This window comes from Euleptes europaea, chromosome 1, assembly GCF_029931775.1.
Source record: "Euleptes europaea isolate rEulEur1 chromosome 1, rEulEur1.hap1, whole genome shotgun sequence".
NCBI classification, from domain to species: Eukaryota; Metazoa; Chordata; class Lepidosauria; order Squamata; family Sphaerodactylidae; genus Euleptes; species Euleptes europaea.
The window spans coordinates 142,868,932-142,887,061 of record NC_079312.1 but is presented as its reverse complement, the minus strand read 5'-3'; the positions used below and the strand labels follow the sequence as shown (position 1 = coordinate 142,887,061).

The following is an 18,130-nucleotide window of genomic DNA, read 5'->3' as shown; positions in this document are numbered from 1 at the left end:
CGGATCATCACCCACTTGAGCTTTACTTAGACATTTACACCTTCATGAATATATATCCACACATGTTACAACAGCAATGAAAGGTTGCTCTTTGTCCTTGGAAAAGTATGATTCACAGAGGTGATTGAGTAAAAGAGACCTTCCAAGTAATGTCATGGAGAGTTTTTGCACTGATAGCGACTCACCAATTGCTCAACATTTCTGCAGGCCAACAGATATGTAAATACTATTTTAATTAAAACTTTGTAAAAGGTGTATATGAGTACAAGAACAGAGCAGATCTTCTCAACATACTGTTTTGTATTCTTCTGTGACATGTAAATTAAGTTGATGGTGACAGTAGTTAGCATGTGCAAGATTTAAAAGGTAAAGGTCCCCTGTGCAAGCTCCGGGTCATTCCTGACCCATGGGGTGACGTCACATGTCTCTGGAATACTGGGGACTTAGGGTGTGAAGGCATAAAAAGTTTGAAAATGACTAAGCAGAGCTCTGATAGCAGTGGGAATATCACTCCACACACATTCTCTCATGAGATGCTTCCATGCATGGAAAACCAGAGCCGATCCACTACCTTCCATACCTGGACACCGCTGAGTTTGGGTAACGAAAAACTCTGTGGGATTAGTAGGGGTGTTTCTGCATGGACTGTGGGAAGAAGGAGGCCTTCAAATGCTCAAGCATTACCAGGATGCAAGGTAAACTATGGCTGACAAAAACATTTAATTTTTTAGGTAACCACTGGAGCCGGCTGATTTGTCTGAGTCTGATGGGCTTCCTTCAGCAGGTTTGAAGATGTAGATCTTGTGAACTAAACTGAGAGATCAGGGATTGTTTTGTTATAAAAGACAATGTAATTAAGGGTAAAAAAGCACATTCCCCATTTATAACAAAATTTTAAGTTAACAATTATTTGAGTTATTTCATCCTTTATATTTACAAATTTTTTATCCTTTTGATATATTCAGTATTTATGTATGCCAATATAGTTACAGACAAAGTTCATTTTGCTTGCTCATGTTGCTTTTGTTACTGGCTTTCTGATGCAGTTTTTTCACTTTTATGCATGCTAAAAATCACGTCCTTATAATAATCATTATTGTTATATTGTCCAAAACATTTTGAAATATATCTTACATTGTTTTCATGTTCACATAACATAATATTAAAATATTTGTATACATTTTTGTTTCCATGGTATTTTCAGCATCAACAAATACCGTTTACTATAAAAGTTCTGTATACTTTTTTCTTGCTGAGAAACTCTCTTAGCATGGGGCTTTCAGAAGGAAACACTTTTTGATTATGGAAAAAGTCTCATTGTTCCTGACCATTATTTTTGATGCTTGGTTGAAGACTGATGATACAAAGTCTGGAAAGACTGATGATACAAAGTCTGGAAAATAAAGTTTCTGAATAATGTGACATTGCAAAACATGGCTAAGTCACAGGTACATTCTAATCTACAAAGCTATTTCTTTGATTTGAAGACCTTGGATATGAGACTTTCTGTTTGTGAAAAATGACCTATGAGTTGTATACATCTGGACTAGCTCTTTGTCCCTTTCCTTAACATGAATTTTAAATTGCTTGCTGGTTTGGGGGAAACCAAGCATAGAAAAAGGGCATAGTGTTAGAAAGGAATGCCTCCATGCTTTATATTAGGCACATGCCTAAGGAGTGTTCTACTAAGGACAGAAAAGTAAACAGAAACAAGTTGGGGAGCTGTGAGGAGTTCTGTGGTGGGATACAGGGAAGCTATAAATAGCATAATAGCATGATACTGCTGAGCTTTAAAGCAAAATGAGTAGCTTCCTACTCAACCGAGACCTAAACCTCATAAATCCTGGAAATTTCACTATAGCTGTGACTGCTGAGAATTTGGACTAGATGAGTAGGAAACTGTTACTCTAAATCTTGAGTACTATGATGCAGAAAGAGAGGTTAATTGTCATGGTCTCTGTGCAGTCCCACATGGGAACTGCACATGCACAGGCCAGCCAAAGAGAACTTTACATGGAAAGCGCCTAGAATATACGGGATGCTCCCCCTCCGCCAATGTCTCTTCCTGCTGAAACAGCCATGTGATCGAGGGGTGGGAGAGTAGCCATCCCTCAGTTCTCTCTTCATTGCCATAGAGAGAGGACACGTGGAGAGCTTCTCTTCCTTTCTCTTTGATTGTTGAGAGTTTTTCTTATAGTCTTTTTGGACGTTTCTGGAGATGGCTTTATTCAAGAAGTGTTTGTCCTGCAGGACGAAGATGGCTCAAAATGACACGCATAAAGACTTTCTTTATTGGTTGAACAGCATGTTACGGCCTCTTGTAGGGCCTGTATCCTTCTTACACCCAAGGCAAGGCAGGAAAGTGCCTCATGGCTCAAGGCCTCGCTATACAAAAAGTTGTTCTGTCCAGTCTCAGGAGAGTGTGTGGCGCATCTGCAGCAGGGTCGGTTTCCTCTAAAGGATCATCAAAATGGGCTACAGGTGAGACCAAAAAGAAAGAAAAATGACCGCCTGAGATGGTCTCTGCACCAAAATCCAGCCTAGGACCATCCAAGTTGGTCTACACTGACAGTTGATGCCACACTACACCGGTGTCGAAGAAACAGACTAAGGCAAAGAACAGATCTAGTCAAAAGAGGTCACTCTCATCTTCTGCCGTTGTCAGAGTTGAGCGTAGTATTAAGTCACCCCAGCTCCATTCTCCCTCCAAGGTTTCATCTCAGGATGAGGGGAAGTCCAAATCCAAGGTTATTAACCTACGGCGCTCTCTTCCCCCGGTCCGAAGAGGATTGAACAAGGCAGTTCGGCAGCTCATCGGCTTTGGACACGAAGGGAGGCAGCCAGTCAAGGAGGAGTCATGCACTCTCCAGAGAGTGGGGTTCTCCTTGGTGTCAGTGTCCAATTTCCCCTGAGCACAAAGAGCATAGAAAGTTGGTGTCCAACTTCCTTTGAGCACATAGAGCCTAGGAAGTCGGGAGTACGATGCACCCTTTCACCAGGGGACAGGATCTATTTTTCGTCATTGGAATGGGACATGATTGAAATCCTGGACTTCTCCTCTGACATTGACCCTCCAGAGACCCTCATTGAAGTCGGTGTAAGAGGTCACAACAGGACTGGGAGTCTGAGACCATGTTCTTGTTGCCGTTCACCCTCCCTCCGATGGGGTAGGGTTCCCTGATGTCGAGAAGGGCCATCAAAGACGACTGAATGCCCTGCTCCGAGGGACTTGACTTCATTGGGAGCTAAGAAGCAGGTGCCCATTTTGGACATTAGATCTGACTCTGAAGACGATTCCAAACCATCAGACAAAAAGTTGGACACGACGTCCCTCCCCTCACCCGATGACATAGTAGGGGACCTCTCGTCACTGTCCCCTGCTGAAGATGTGAAGTGTATAATGAGCAGCTACTCAGGATGGCTACAACTTTGGGATGGTAGTAACCTCATCAGAGCTGAAGGAGGCAGACCCCATTATGGACATTTTATACACTACTGATAGAGAACCAGTTCACATTATCATGGTGAAGGGAATTAGAGCCATCACTCTCAGGAATTGGGCCAAACCAGCCTATTACCCAACAGTGTCACATAAAGTCAACAACCTATATAGGGTACAAAAACAGGATACCCAGTACTTCACCATCCTTTACCTCAAGGATGCTTACTTCCATATCTCCATACACTGCACCTAGTGTGTTTTCTAAATTCATTGGGGTAGTGGGCTACCTGACAACTAAGGGCCTCACCATCTTCCCCTATTTAGATGACTGGCTTTTGGTGGACCCTTCCCCCCCAGGGTCTTCGAGACAATGTTAACAAGACAGTAGAGTTATTAACTTCATTGGGATTCATCCTAAACAAACAAACAAAAAAAATCAAAACTCCATCTGGTGCAAAGGATTGAGTTCATTGGCGCAATATTTGATTCTCAGGTGGGCAAGCTCTTCCCTCCACTGCAGAGAGTCAGAGCAATTCAGTTGTGGACGGAGTCATTCAAGCGACTACAGTTCCAGAAAGCAATTAAGATCCAGAAGTTATTGGGCTCAGTGGCCTCCACAACAACCATGGTCCTGTACGTAAGATTGTATATGAGCCCATTACAGCTGTGGTTCCTCAGACACTTTAAGTTATATGTGGACCCCCAATGAAAAAGGTTATCTGTCCCCCCACTCCATCTTGAAATCTTTGTATTGGTGGGATGTGGAACAGAACTTGTTAGTGGGGGTCCCTTTCAGGGTACACACCCACAATGGCCAGGTTTACACAGATGCATCCTTAGGTGGATGGGGTGCACATTGTAATGGTTTTCACATGATGGGTAGGTTTTCTATGGAGAAGTTGAACCTCCACATCAACTTCTTAGAGTTATGTGCGATAAGGTACACATATCTTTTACAGATATCATCTGAGGAATGAACCTCCTGATAACTTTGGACAAAATATTACGTCAGCAAACAAGGAGGCACAGGGAGATTGGCCCGAGGAAGGTGCATCATTCTTCCTCCATCCCCAGACTATGTATCTGTAGGTCCAGTGTTGCATCACGACATCAAGTCACTCCACCTTGCAGCTCGGTTGCTCCTGCAGTAACTGCCTTTTCTGATAGAGTAGCAGAGGTATTACTGGCATCTAGAAAACTAGGAAATCTTACCTGTTGAAGTGGCACAGATTTGTGGAATGGGTGGTTGCTAGGGGAATCAATCGGCTAAGGTGTCCCTTGCCACAGGTTTTTGAATACCTATTCTACCTAAAAGATAGTGGATTAGATAACTCTTCAGTAAAGGTCCACTTGGCCACTCTCTCGGCTTTCCATCATGGTTTGGAATCAACCTCATTATTTTCTAATCCTCTATGTAAGAATTCCTTAAGGGTCTTAACAACAAGTTCCCCTAGTCAAGGTACCCGTGTGCCAGTGGAGTCTTTCGTTAGTGTTAACCTGTTTTATGTCTAAGCCATTTGAACCGCTGGCAACCTGTGACCTACCTTATCTGTCATATAAGGTAGCATTCCTGGTGGCAATTACATCAGTGAGAAGGGTCAGTGATCTTAGGGCACTCCATTATGATCCTCCCTTTCTCAAATTTCATGAGGATAGGGTGGTATTACATACAAGCATAACATATTTTTGAAATTTCACACCTCCCAGGACATTGTCCTACTGGTATTCTTCCTGAATCCTCAATTGAATAAAGAAACGTCACTTCAAACTTTGGATGTTAGATGGGCTTGAAACGTCAGTGCGTTTCAGTTGACTATGCTCTTAAAATTGACCCCTTCCTGAGAATTGGTATGTTATCTTATTCAGTTAGTCACCTACTAAGCAGGACTCAACTTATTTACTCACATAAAGTAAGTCTTTTTATTGAATAACTCCAATGAAATAAATGTGTATATATAAGTATTACAAAGTTTTAAAAGCGGTAACAATGTATACAATAAAGCAAGCAAGTTTGACATACTATTTAGTTTTAAAATCCATTACTTAAAATATAACAGTTAAAGAAGTCTGATTTAGTTAAAAGAATATCTGATTCACACTATCTAGAATAATAGAAATCCATACATACCCAAAGACAATCTTCTGAGACTCTCAGTCCAAAGACTTAGAGAGGTCTGAAGTTCTAGCCCTTTTCCTGCCCATATTTATACTGTTTAAATTATACTGTTTAAACCTTGAATGAGTGCAGAATGGGTTTGTCTTGGTAAAGTCACCTTGACCTGGAGCAGTGTACTCTACTGTACATGCTCTGTAGCTTCACTACAGACTACCATATAAGGATTTCCTCCTCTAGCAGGCTATTTGGCTAAGCACGCTATTTCTTAAACTGTCAGTTTTGAGTCTTGTTATATCGCTATATGCCCGGACCTGGATGGCCCAGGCTAGTCTGATCTCGTCAGATCTCAGAAGCTAAACAGGGTCAGCCCTGGTTAGTATTTGGATGGGGGACCACCAAGGAATACCAGGGTTGCTGTGCAGAGGAAGGCACTGGCAAACCACCGCTGTTAGTCTCTTGCCATGAAAACCCCAAAAGGGGTCGCCATAAGTCAGCTGTGACTTGAAGGCACTTTACACACACATATCTCTATATAACTAATTTTACCAGTATTCTCATCTCCTGGAAAATACGTTAAGAATGAATCTATTCATAAATTCCTAGGATCATGCTTTCATATTAAAACCTTAAAATACAATATAATGTTACATTACACCATTACATCATTAGTTAGCTAAAAATACTACTAATAATACAAGGAAAGGTCAGTGCAAAAAGCACTTGTACAAGTGGAGTCATTGAAAGGGCAAAGTGCAAAAAGCACCTCTGCAAGTGGAGTCATTCAATGACAAAGAGTGCAAAAAGCACTTCTTCATGACACTTAAGTCCTTGACAGAGTAATTCTGAACCATTAGTCCTTGGCAAAGAATGGCTGTTACCGCACTAGGTATTCCCAGCGGTGTATTAAGAGTTTGAAACTGTTATAAAAAATACTTTTGCACTTTGTTTGGCCCCTTTAGCTGTGAAGACGTCTTCCAATCATTTTTTAACCGTGGCATCCAAAAACCCTTTTAAAGTGATGTTTTTTATAACATTTCCAAACTCTTGATACATCGCTGGGAATCCCTAGTGCAGTAACAGCCATAGTCTAGGCTTGTTTTACTTTTAAAAGAAAAGTCAAGCCTCCTGGGTTTTTATAAGAAGTTAGGTTTTACATTGAATAATTCTGAACATGTACAACACTAATACAACAGTTCATATGTCCTAATATGTCAAAGCCTATAACAGACTTTATTGTTGTACTTATACTGTACTTGTTCTTTTAGGAAACAACATAATTTGTTTACATACTTTCATGGCCCTAATAAGGGTAATACTCATCAACACAAATGATCTCACTTTGGGTCTCCAAGGCGAGTGAGTTAGCTGTCCTTTGAATGTGTGTGTGCATTCCACAAGGGCTATGGCATCTTCTGCTGCATTCCAGGCTGCAGTGGACATTGTAGACATATACAAGGCAGCCACATGGTCATCACCATTTACCTTTGTTCATCATTATTCAGTTGATGTAGACATGAATGCTGATGCAGCTGTTGGAAAAGCAGTATTAGAGTCAATAGTTTAATAAAATAATTACTATGTAGTAACCACACTCCCACATCCTGTGTGATGAGCTTGCCATTCTCCCATGTGGGACTGCACAGAGACCACAATGATGAAAAACAGCATTGCTTACCTGTAACTGTTGTTCATCGAGTGGTCTTCTGTGCAGGCACACATCCCTCCCTCCTTTCCCCGCAGTGGGTTGCTTCTTGGCCTAGCTTACTAAGTACAACGGCGGCGAAGGGAGAACTGAGGGATGGCCACTTCCCCACCCCTCCATCACATGGCCGTTTTGGCAGGAAGAGCCTTTGGCAAAGGGGAGAGGGAGTGCCCCGTATCTTCTAGAAGCTTTCCATGTAAAGTTCTCCATGGCTGGCCTGCATATGTGCAGTTCCCATGTTTGCCTGCACAGAAGACCACTCAATGAACAACAGTTACAGGTAAGCTATGCTGTTCTTTCTTGTACTTCTTCCATGCTATATGGAAAAAGAGGGAGGAGTGCTGCTGGGGAGTTCAGACCTCATCTGTTCCTGTAACTATACTTTCATCCTCCATTCCAAAATATTATAAAATGTTGGGGACTTTGCTGCCTTTGCAGCTTAAAGAATCCTGGGGTGTATGCAATTAATTATGATTGGAGGAAGCACTTTTCATTAATTCATTAATTAATTTCCCTGCCAGAACATTCTTAGCTTCTGAAGGTGGTTGGATTCCTTAAAAGCTTATAGCAAGCTAGACTGCGTTAGAGGGGGGAACTAAAGGTGGAGAATGTATGCCTCACGGTATGTGTCCCCAAACCCTAATCTCCTTCAGTAGAATAGGAGCTCAAGCAGGCCACTTTCTCCCACCATTTCCTTTTCTCCAGCTTCAGAGGGTAGCTGTGTTGATCTACAGTAGAACATCTAGATTCCAGTAACACCTTAGAGACCAATAAGATTTGGGGGGGGGATGAGTTTTCGAGAGTCAAAACTCTGACTAAAGGAGCTCATACTTGAAAGCTCATACTCCCAAAAATCTTTTTGGTCTCTAAGGTGCTACTGTACTGGAATCTAGCTGTTCTCTCTAGCTGACACTCAATATTCCTTTTCCTGGGAGGGGGGGAGCCAGTTGAATGCTCAGTTCTCACTGACCCATTGGTGTGTGCATGTGTGTCTTTTAAAAAATGTTTAAACCAACGTTTTTCTGCAAACCTGGGGGGTCTCCTGAACATGCAGAGAAATTCCTCCCTTATCTATAAGTGTCCCTTTCTGTTGTCCCTTTCTGTTGGCCATCAAGAAGTAACAAGCTGGGACCCCATGGGAGGGGAGACAATTAAAACTCCCCACCTCACCACCTAAGCTCTTCCCTTCCAGGATTTTCTTAGGAGTTTGAGCAGGTTAACTTTTCATCTCCCCATTTTTTCTTTCCATTGACACAACATTTTTACATATGTAGACACCCACGTACAAGATACACATGTCTCTTGCTAAGGATTTGTTAATTGCTATTTATCCCTCTCAATACCAGACAGTAAAATGTTGCATTAAAAGCTGCTATGAAATGTTAAAGAAAATGGGAGCCTGAAAGGACAACTTTTTCTGAGAACTGGTTCATTACTTAGTAATCTTGACCTTCTGTCTTGTCTTATAGTTCTGTTCTTAGGGTTTCCAGTATTAACTGCTACACAGAAAGAAAGTGATGTGGCCTTTCTAAGAAGTGCAGTGATGGTTGGAATAACTCGATGCTTAGCATATAAACTCTAATATAATCATTCTAGTTCTGCAAGTAATTCCCTTTGTGGCTTCTGGAGCCTGCCTGTTGTATTTGTGCATCCGTACAAAGTGGTAATGCGTCACGAGAGCTAATGTATTAGTATCCACAAATGGCTTGATGGAAAATACTTTTGATAATGTCTTGAACATGTTGCTAAGACTGCAGCAACTCATCCCACTAATCATGGACTTGGGGCAACAAAAAGGGGAAGTTGACTACCACTACCATGATCAGGATGAAGCTGAGCAAGCTTATGGCTCACACACAGTGGAGCAACATTGATTAAGCAAGCTGAAGGAAGCCATGGGAAACTTGGAAGAAGAAAAGGTAGAGAAGAAAAGGTCTTGTTGAGAAGTAACTTGTTGAGAAGAAAAGGTCTTAGAAGCTGAGGGGCTTACTTTCCCATAGTCTCTTTTTCCAAACACTTTTGTGGCAGTCAAGCTTTTCTGCCAACTAAAAATAGATGAATGGGAAACAGAATGGCAAATGAAATTCACTGTATGTAAGTGCTAAAAGATACACATCAGGCCAAAAAAACCCTAACTTCATTGGCTGGGACAGAGCTGCTGGTGAAAGAGTTTGAGTTGTGATGGATAGCTTGTGGAAGAAGAAGAAGAAGTTGGTTTTTATATGCAGACTTTCTTTACCACTTAAGGAAGAATCAAACTAGCTTACAATCACCTTCCCTTCCTCTCCCCACAACAGACACTCTGTGAAGTAGGTGGGGCTGAGAGAGCTCTAAGAGAGCTGTGAACTAGCCCAAGGTCTCCCAGCTGGTTTCATGTGGAGGAGTGGGGAAACCAACCTGGTTTACCAGATTAGTGTCACCACTCAAGTGGAGCATGGGGAATCAAACCCGGTTCTCCAGATTAGAGTCCACCGCTCCAAACCACTACACCATGCTGGCCATCAAAGAGCAACAATTAGGAAAGGCTAAAGCATCTGGAGCTTTGTAGTCCAGAAAAAAAGGCGAAAGTGACCAAAGGATGACATGACAAAGATCTACAAAATGTATGCATAATGTAGAGGAAATGTATAGAGAGTAACCTCTCTCCTGCTCTCATAAGCCTGGAACTTGTGGCCTTCCTATGAATATATGTCAATATATTCAAGACAGATCAAAGGAAACACTGCTTCATTCCACAGGAAGCTAACTTATGGAACTCACTTCCATAAGTTGAGGTGATGGCCTCTGGGTCTGATGGATTTAAAAGGGTGCTGAGACAGATTTATGGAGGATATTGCTGGCTATTATCCATGATGGCTGAATGGAACCTCCGGACTCAGAGGCAGAATGAAAGCCTCTGCCTGTCATATGCTGGGGAGCAGTTAGCAAGTGCAGGCTGAAGTCTGTGGGCTTCCCTATAACATCTCACTGGCCACTGTAGGAAATAGAATGGTGGGCCACTGGTCTTACCCAGCATGGCTACTCTTATGTCCCTACTAGAAATCAGCTCAGAACAGTGCCTGAGGAATGAAGGGGAGTAAACTGCAGCTTGGGGGGAGAGTTAGCCTCTAGATACATTCCCTAACAATTGTGACCCTATCCATTGCTCTATGCCTGACTGAGACAGATTCAGCTTTAAACAAATGTATTTCCCTCCTAGCTTGAAATGTACTGTGTTCCTAAATTCTCAAAATGGAAATGTGTTGCGATTTTAAATCACTCATCATTTCTTAAAAGATTTTAATCAACTTTTTAAAGGTAAAGGTTATATCTCTAAGTAATAAGTTTCTCCAGGTAATGCTAGGCACAGGCTAATGCATGGATGTCAAACATAAGCTCCTATTCAGCCCACAAGCCAGCCGAGGTAGCCACACCCCCACTCCTGATCTGGGCTGGTAAGCCCCCTGGGGGCTCGCCAGCTGAGGCAGCCCCCACCCACCCCCAGTCCCAGTCTGGGTTGGCGAGTCCACTGTGGGCTCACCAGTTGAGACAGCCACCTCCCCCAGTCCTGAGATGGCAATTATAAAAGACTATTAAATAAAAGAAAATACTGTGTGTTATTGTTAAAGCCAACTTGGAAGGCTTTAAGAGGGGAGTGGGCATGTTCATGGAAGATAGGGCTATCCGTGGCTATTAGCCCAAATGAATCCTAGTCATGATGCATACCTATTCTCTCCAGTATCAGAGGAGTATGCCTATTATATTAGGTGTTGTGGAACACAGGCTGCTGCAGCCATCTTGCTTGTGGGCTTTGTAGATGCACCTGGTTGACCACTGTGTGAACAGACTGCTAGATTTGATGGGCCTTGGTCTGATCCAGCATGGCTTTTCTTATGTTCTTATGTTCTTAAGTATGTTTGTATTTTAAGTAAAGAATAAAGTAAAAAATAATATAATTAATTGGCTTTGCCTGTGTCCTCTATAAAGTTTGTATCTCCAGTACCTGGCCTTAAATTTTATGGTACACATGACCAGGCCCGACCAAGTGACATTTAGGTCATATGTGGCCCTCGTAACAAATGTGTGTTGTCAGATTCGCAAAGAAGAGTCAATCTCCATAAGGGCTTCTCTTGTTCCTCTTTCATCATCTCAGACACTTTTCCATCTCATCATCCCATTATTTTCCTAGTCTTTGAAGTGTTAACAGATGACTCCTTGGTCAGAACCTGCTTTTTACCTTGGCTGTTAATACATTAAATTGTAATATGAATCAGTGGTTCAGTTCTCTATTTTTCTTTTTCTTCTCTCTCTCTCCCCCTCTGTCTCTCTCTCACACACACTATCTCTCTCTCTCTCTCTCTCTGGTGGCCAGATAACTGGTCAAAATGTTTCTTCAGAATGGATGGTATCCTTGCTTTTATCAAGATGAAACATCAAGTCCTTACTGGTGACTTTTCTTGTATTACTCAGATAACAAATATATTTGTTTTCCTTACAGTTGAAATATCCTAGCCTGTTTTTTTTTTTTACTTCGTACTATAATGGTGCTTTAATTGTAACTCTTTTTTTTTTTTTGCCTGAAACAAAGCCAGGTGCTTTATGAGTTGTCCAGGTCCCTCAGTGATTCATGCTATTTTTAGACTTTGCTCTTAGAAGAAAGAACAACTGGGACAGGAAGAAAATATATGTGACTGCTTGAATAACTGCCAAAAGTTAAACTGAAAAACATTGGGCATGCTGGATGCTAAGCCACTATCAGAGATTATTTCTCTTTAAACCCCTACTCTGCCCTCTCAGGTCTCAATTCACCAAATGCACTCAACCTAGGTCCAGAGGAGAGGGAAGGAAAGGGATTTAAAACATCAAGCTATGTGTGGAAAAGTTTCTGAACATAAGGTCATTTTAATTCATAATTATATTTTTAAGCCTATCTTTGCTCAGCTTTGATATTTTTGTTTAGAAGTCATTTCTCTTTAAGCCTTGTCATTAAAGAAAGTTGGCTATAAGCACATTAGTAGAGCATATAAATTTTCAAGTTACTGAAAGTGAAAATGTGTGACCTGTTTTGTCTAGTAATCCAAAGGCCACTTAAAATCAGTTTTGCTTTTGCACTGTTTTTTTCCCTTTTATTAGTTTTTAGGCTCCCTCATCTAGTGTAAAACTGGACAAATATATCCCTCCCTCCTTTATTTAGGTCTGATAATACAAAGCCCACTTAAAACTGATTCATCATCATTATTCTGTGTAGTCCCATATCAGGACTGCATTTGCGCAGACCAACTGCTCAGAAGATTTTTGTTTAGATTGAATTCTATGCCTAGAGACAAAGCAGGGGGGCTCTCTTCTCTGGCGTGTTCTGGTAGCTGTTTTCCCTCTCAAATGGCCATGTGCTCCAGGGAGAAGGTGCTCAGTTCCCTCAGTTCATTCTTCACTGTCATTCTGTGAAGATTATTCTTCTTGGCTTTCCACAAGTGTTCTATCTTTGGAACAATTTTGCCTTCTGTGATGTCTCAGAAGGCCTTATTTAATAAATGTACCTCAGAAGGCCTTATTTAAGAAATGTACCTCACACTGATAAGCATGCCTTATGTTTAATCCGTCTAGGCGAGGGGCACAGTGTGGCAGTCTGCCAACAATTTACCCCTAAAGCCCACAGCAATCATGCTTCACGCCTCAAAATACTTTGTGGGAGAGGACCCTCTCAAGTTCCAATAACCCTCCTTCAGTCTCAAGATTGGTCTCTCAGTTGGAGTGACCTTCCTGCCCATCACCAATAATCTCGGTTCTGAGGACAGATCCGACCATTTGACAACCAAGGTCACCCCAACTGTTACCTACCAGGTATTCCTCTGGACCTCCACCGAAAAAAACAGGAGGCCAAAACTAAACATAAGAAACAGCACCAATTGGTTTCGAAGGAACCGGTGAAGCCATCGGAACAGCACATCCAGTTGGAACCAGAGGACCTCCCCGCTCCGCCTACACCATCACTGCGGTTTTAATTGCCCAATCCATCTCTTTTGGAAGACGAACTCAGTGCAGAGCAGGTGGACTTCCCAAGCAATCCTCCTCCAGTACCTCCTCAGTCCACCCATCTTCATTGCTACCAAACTTTCTTTTGGTTCCCGACAACATTATCTGTTCTTCTTTCAGTCTCCTTATCAACAGGAGTGGGGAGAGCCACCTAGACCACCTTCCCATTTGGAACTGAGACAAACTTCATCCAGGCTGCATGAATGTCCTCTGGTTCCAACTTAGTGGACACCACTAGTTCACCCCTGCCCTGCCTCTGGATCCGAGGAAGAGGAAGGGTCTCATTCTGGAACCAGTTCCAGTTTTCCATCCTATCCATCTCCAAATGACACTGTAGGTGACCATGATCCTGTCTCTCTGAGTGAGGACCTACAGCATTACTCAAAACAAATAGTCAGAATGGCTCAATCTTTGGACATTCAGGTCACCACCACAGAACCGAGACCAAAGGACAAGATTCTGGGGAGGCTTTATTCTGAGTCACCAGGAACCATTGCCTTTCCCTTCATAGATAGCATACTGGGCATGGCCAAATCCATCTGGGACAAACCAACCATTCCTGCCACATCCCATAGAGTGGAGAACATGTATAGGGTCCAGGAAGAAGCCTGTCCATTCTTGATTATGCCCCTGCCCCCTCTTCACTGATAGCCAAGGAGATGCAAGCAAAACAGAGGCAAGGTTCCCACTCTACACCTGCTGATAAGGAGGGCAGGAAGATAGATGCCCTCAGCCAAAAGACCTACTCTTCCTCAGCATTGAACCATAGCTAGACTGGTGGGGGAGCTCACGGCTCTCAGGGCAGACCATCATTTTATGAAATTTAACAAACATAAGTTGGTCTTAAGACCCAGTATACATTTCATCCCCAAGATTGTGACCAGGTTTCACCTGGCACAGGATATTTTACTTCCCATATTTTTCCTATTCCCTCCTCTAAGGCTGAAAGACCCTTGCTCACTTTATATGTCAAAAGAGCTTTATTGTTTTATTTGAAAAGAACAAGTCAGTTTAGGAAAGTTCCACAATTATTTGTTTGTTTTGCAGGTCCCTCAAAGGAGAAAGCTGCCTCATCACAAACATTGCCTAGATGGGTCATTTCCGCTATCAGGTTGTGCTGTGAACATGCAGGACTCCCTTGCTCTCTGCAGGTTAGGGCACATTCTACAAGAGCACAGGCTGCTTCAGCTGCTTTTTCACGAGGCATCCCATTACAGAGATCTGCAAGGTTGCCACATGGTCGTCTGCTGATATGTTCATCAAACATCCTGTGGACATCAACATGAGAAGGGAAACACCAGTGTGGACAGCAGTGCTACAGTCTCTCTCCCAATGAGAGTTTCATCCACCTCCTGGTAAATTAGTTTGCTAGTCTCCCAATGTGGGGCTGCACAGAAGAATGACGATCAAAACAGTGTTGCACTTACCTGTAACTATTGCTCATCAAGTTGTCTTCTGTGCAGACACACGGTCCCTCCCTCCAACCCTGCTGTGAGCTATCATTTCATCCTTCCTTGATAGAGACTCATCATGGCAGCTCAGGAGAACTGAGGGGTGCACCTCCCCCCCAGTGTTACCTTAATTAGACTCTATCTACCTTGAATGGGAAAAATACCTGAAGAGACAAAGCGAGAGGAGGTAACCAAGATCTTTAAACTGTGTATACCAGGATCAATCCTGGGGAAAATTCTGCAATAAAGAGGCAATTTTTCAATCAAACAGGTGTTTTTATTACAAAAGAGATACTTTCAACCAAGAGGGTAAACACATTCACAATGGATACAAGAGTTTATGGAGGTAAGAGTGGAAAATTGATAAATATGTTAGGGATGGGTGATATTTACCACTCCAGAAGAGAAGTCCAGGAAAGCAGTTCTGTAGAGAAAAACAACGAGTGTTTCTAGGGGCGGAAAAGGGAAAGTGGCCCACATGTGTGGGGGGGAGTGTTGTTCGGATCCAAGACACACATACACATGGATGCCAAAATGACTCATATTTGTACCCCAAAATGGGTCCTGAGGCAATGCAAGGTGATCTGGCAGTGTGAAAACTACTATGAACAAAGAATTTTGATTGCATATCCGGGGTCCTGATCAGCATATCCGGGGTCCTGATCAACGATATAGGAGATGCTTGACATGTAAAACAAGAGATGTTTTTGAAGTGTTATGTTATTGGGATGCAGGAGGATGTTTGTGTGATGCTCCTAGGTATTGCCTGATTGCCCAGGAGGGGTGCAATAAAGGTGGTGAAGATGGTTTGCCAGGAATTGCTAATTCAGTCACCTTTTGGTGTGGCCAAGGGATTGCCCATCCTTTTCTGGCCATTGACACCTTGATCCCTAGGAAAATGTACACCTGTCAACCCTCTTCATGCCTAGGTCAAACAAACACAATACGTAACCCAGACTCCTCTGAGCCATTTTGTGTGGAGCATTAAAATCATAGAATCATAGAGTTGGAAGGAGCCATACAGGCCATCTAGTCCAAGGCCTGCTTAATGCAGGATCAGCCTAGAGCTTCCCTGACAAGTGTTTGTCCAGCCTCTGCTTAAAGACTGCCAGTGAGGAGGAGTTCAACACCTCCCTGATTCCACTGTCAAACAACTCTTACTGTAAAAAGTTTTTTCCTACTATCCAGCCCATACCTTTCCACCTGCAAATTAAACCCATTATTGTGAGTCCTATCCTCTTCTGCCAACTGGAACAGCTCCCTGCCCTGAAAAGTACAAGACCCAGAATTGAACCCTGTGATACCCCACTGGACACCTCTCTCCATTCAGATGAAACTCCATTGACAACTACTCTTTGAGTGCGGCTCTCCAACCAGTTCCCTATCCACCTAGTGTCCAGTCTACAGTCCTCTAGTTTACCCATCAGAACATCATGGGGAACCCTGTCAAAAGCCTTACTGAAATCCAGGTAAACAACATCAACCACATTCCCTCAATCCAGTAAGTTCGTCACTTGATCAAAGAAGGAAAGAAGACTGGTCTGGCAGAACCTGTTGGGGACAAATCCATGCTGACTTTCCCAGATCACCAAGTTGTTTTTCAGATGCTTGCAGATTGATCTCTTTAACATCTGTTCCAGTATCTTCCCTGGGATAGACATCAAACTGACTGGCCTGTAGTTTCCTGGGTTATCCTTCCTCCCTTTTTTTAAAATTGGGATAACGTTCGCTCTCCTCCAATCTTGTGGCACATCTCCCGTCCTCCAACAGATATGGAAGATTATGGGCAAAGGCTCTGCAAGCTCTCTAGAAAATTCTTTGAGCACTCTTGGGTGCATACCATCTGGCCCGGGGGAATTGTTCTCATTCAATGCAGCCAGGTGCTTCTCAACTACCTCTCTGTTCATGTCAACCAACAGCTCAGATGCTTGCCTACTATCCTCTCTAGATGAGCCCATTCTCTTTTTCAGGGGGGAAACTGAGGCAAAATAGGTATTGAGCCTTTCTGCTTTCTCTCTGTCTTCTGTCAGAGTGTCTCCATTTTCACCCAGCAGTGGGCCTATGGCCTCTTTTCCCTTGCATTTGCTCTTCACATATCTGCAGAAGCTTTTCTTGTTGTGGTGAGCCTCCTTGGCCAGCATCAGCTCACTGTGAGCTTTAGCCTCTCTGATGGCTGACCTATAGTGCCTAGCAACCTTCAGATACTCTTACGTAGAGTCCTTGCCTCCATTTTTTTAACATTTCCTTTTTCTCCCTTAGCTCATCATGCAGTTCTCTGTTCATCCACATTGGCTTATTGGCTCCTCTACCAAGTTTCCTTCTTGTTGGAATACTGAGGGCTTGAGCTTGCAAGAGCTCTTGTTTTAGGAGAGCCCACCCTTCGTTTGCTTCTTTCCCTTCCAGCAGTCTTGCCCTTGGAATGATTCTCATCATGCCTCTTGAGTTTATCAAAATCTTCCCTTCCAAAATCTAACAGACACGTGTGGCTACAAACTTCCTTGGTCCCCCGTAGCAAAAGGAATTCTAGGAAGACATGGTCACTACCCCCTAAGGTCCCACCCACTTTCTTCTCATCTGCCATCTCTTGCCTGTTGGTCAATATTAAGTTGAGTATGACCAAACCCCTCGTAGCTACCTCCACCATTTGGTGAAGGTAGTTGTTGACCAGGCATGTGAGGAACTTGCATGTCTGTGGTTGCTTTGCGGTGTTTGTCTCCCACTACACATCAGGGAAGTTGAAGTCACCCATAACTACCTGGTCTTTTTGTTTGGATACCCCGTCAAGCTGCTCAAGGAAGTCAGCATCCACCTCCTCACCCTGGTCAGGAGGTCTGTAGCAGACTCCAACCACAATACTGTTTGTCCTTCCTTCCCTTATCCTCACCCAGACACTTTCCACTGGCCTGTCACCCTCCTCCTCCAGTATTTCTTGACAAGCAAACCTTCTCCTCATATACAGCACCACTCCGCCACTTCTTCAACCTTTTTGGTTCTTCTTGAACAACTCATATCCATCCACTACTACGTTCCAGTCATGGGAATCATCCCACCAAGTCTCTGTAATGCCTACTAAATCGTATTAGAAGCTCAAGCTCTTTCTTATTGCAAAGCTTGGGCATTGGTACATAGACAGCTGAAGCCCCGCACCTTCGGCTCCTTTAGATCCGGCCCTCCCAGGTGGTCCTCTGCTGTTTGATCACCTTCATTTAAATTCCTATGTTGGTCATCTCCTTTCCCTCATGATATTAGTTTAAAACCCTCCTGATAAATCTCTCCAGGTTTCTTCCAAAAACATTCTTCCCTGATCTTGAAAGGTGAATTCCATCATGTGCTAGTAGGTCATCATCCAGAAAACCTAGCCCATGGACCCAGAATCCAAATTGCTCCTGTTGGTACCACCAACGCAG

At 43.0% G+C, this 18,130-nt stretch overlaps 1 protein-coding gene across 4 annotated transcripts in view; it reads left to right on the top strand.

Moving 5' to 3' along the window:
• The window catches only part of CEP112 (centrosomal protein 112), a 379,853-nt gene extending 378,707 nt beyond the window's left edge, over nt 1–1,146 (top strand). For all 4 annotated transcript variants that reach the window (XM_056854861.1, XM_056854869.1, XM_056854853.1 and 1 more), the window contains one exon: nt 732–1,146. In XM_056854861.1, the coding sequence (XP_056710839.1) occupies nt 732–735 (4 nt within the window). In that variant the 3' untranslated portion in view covers nt 736–1,146. The remainder of the gene's footprint in view (nt 1–731) is intronic.
• The last annotated feature ends 16,984 nt before the right edge of the window (nt 1,147–18,130 follow it).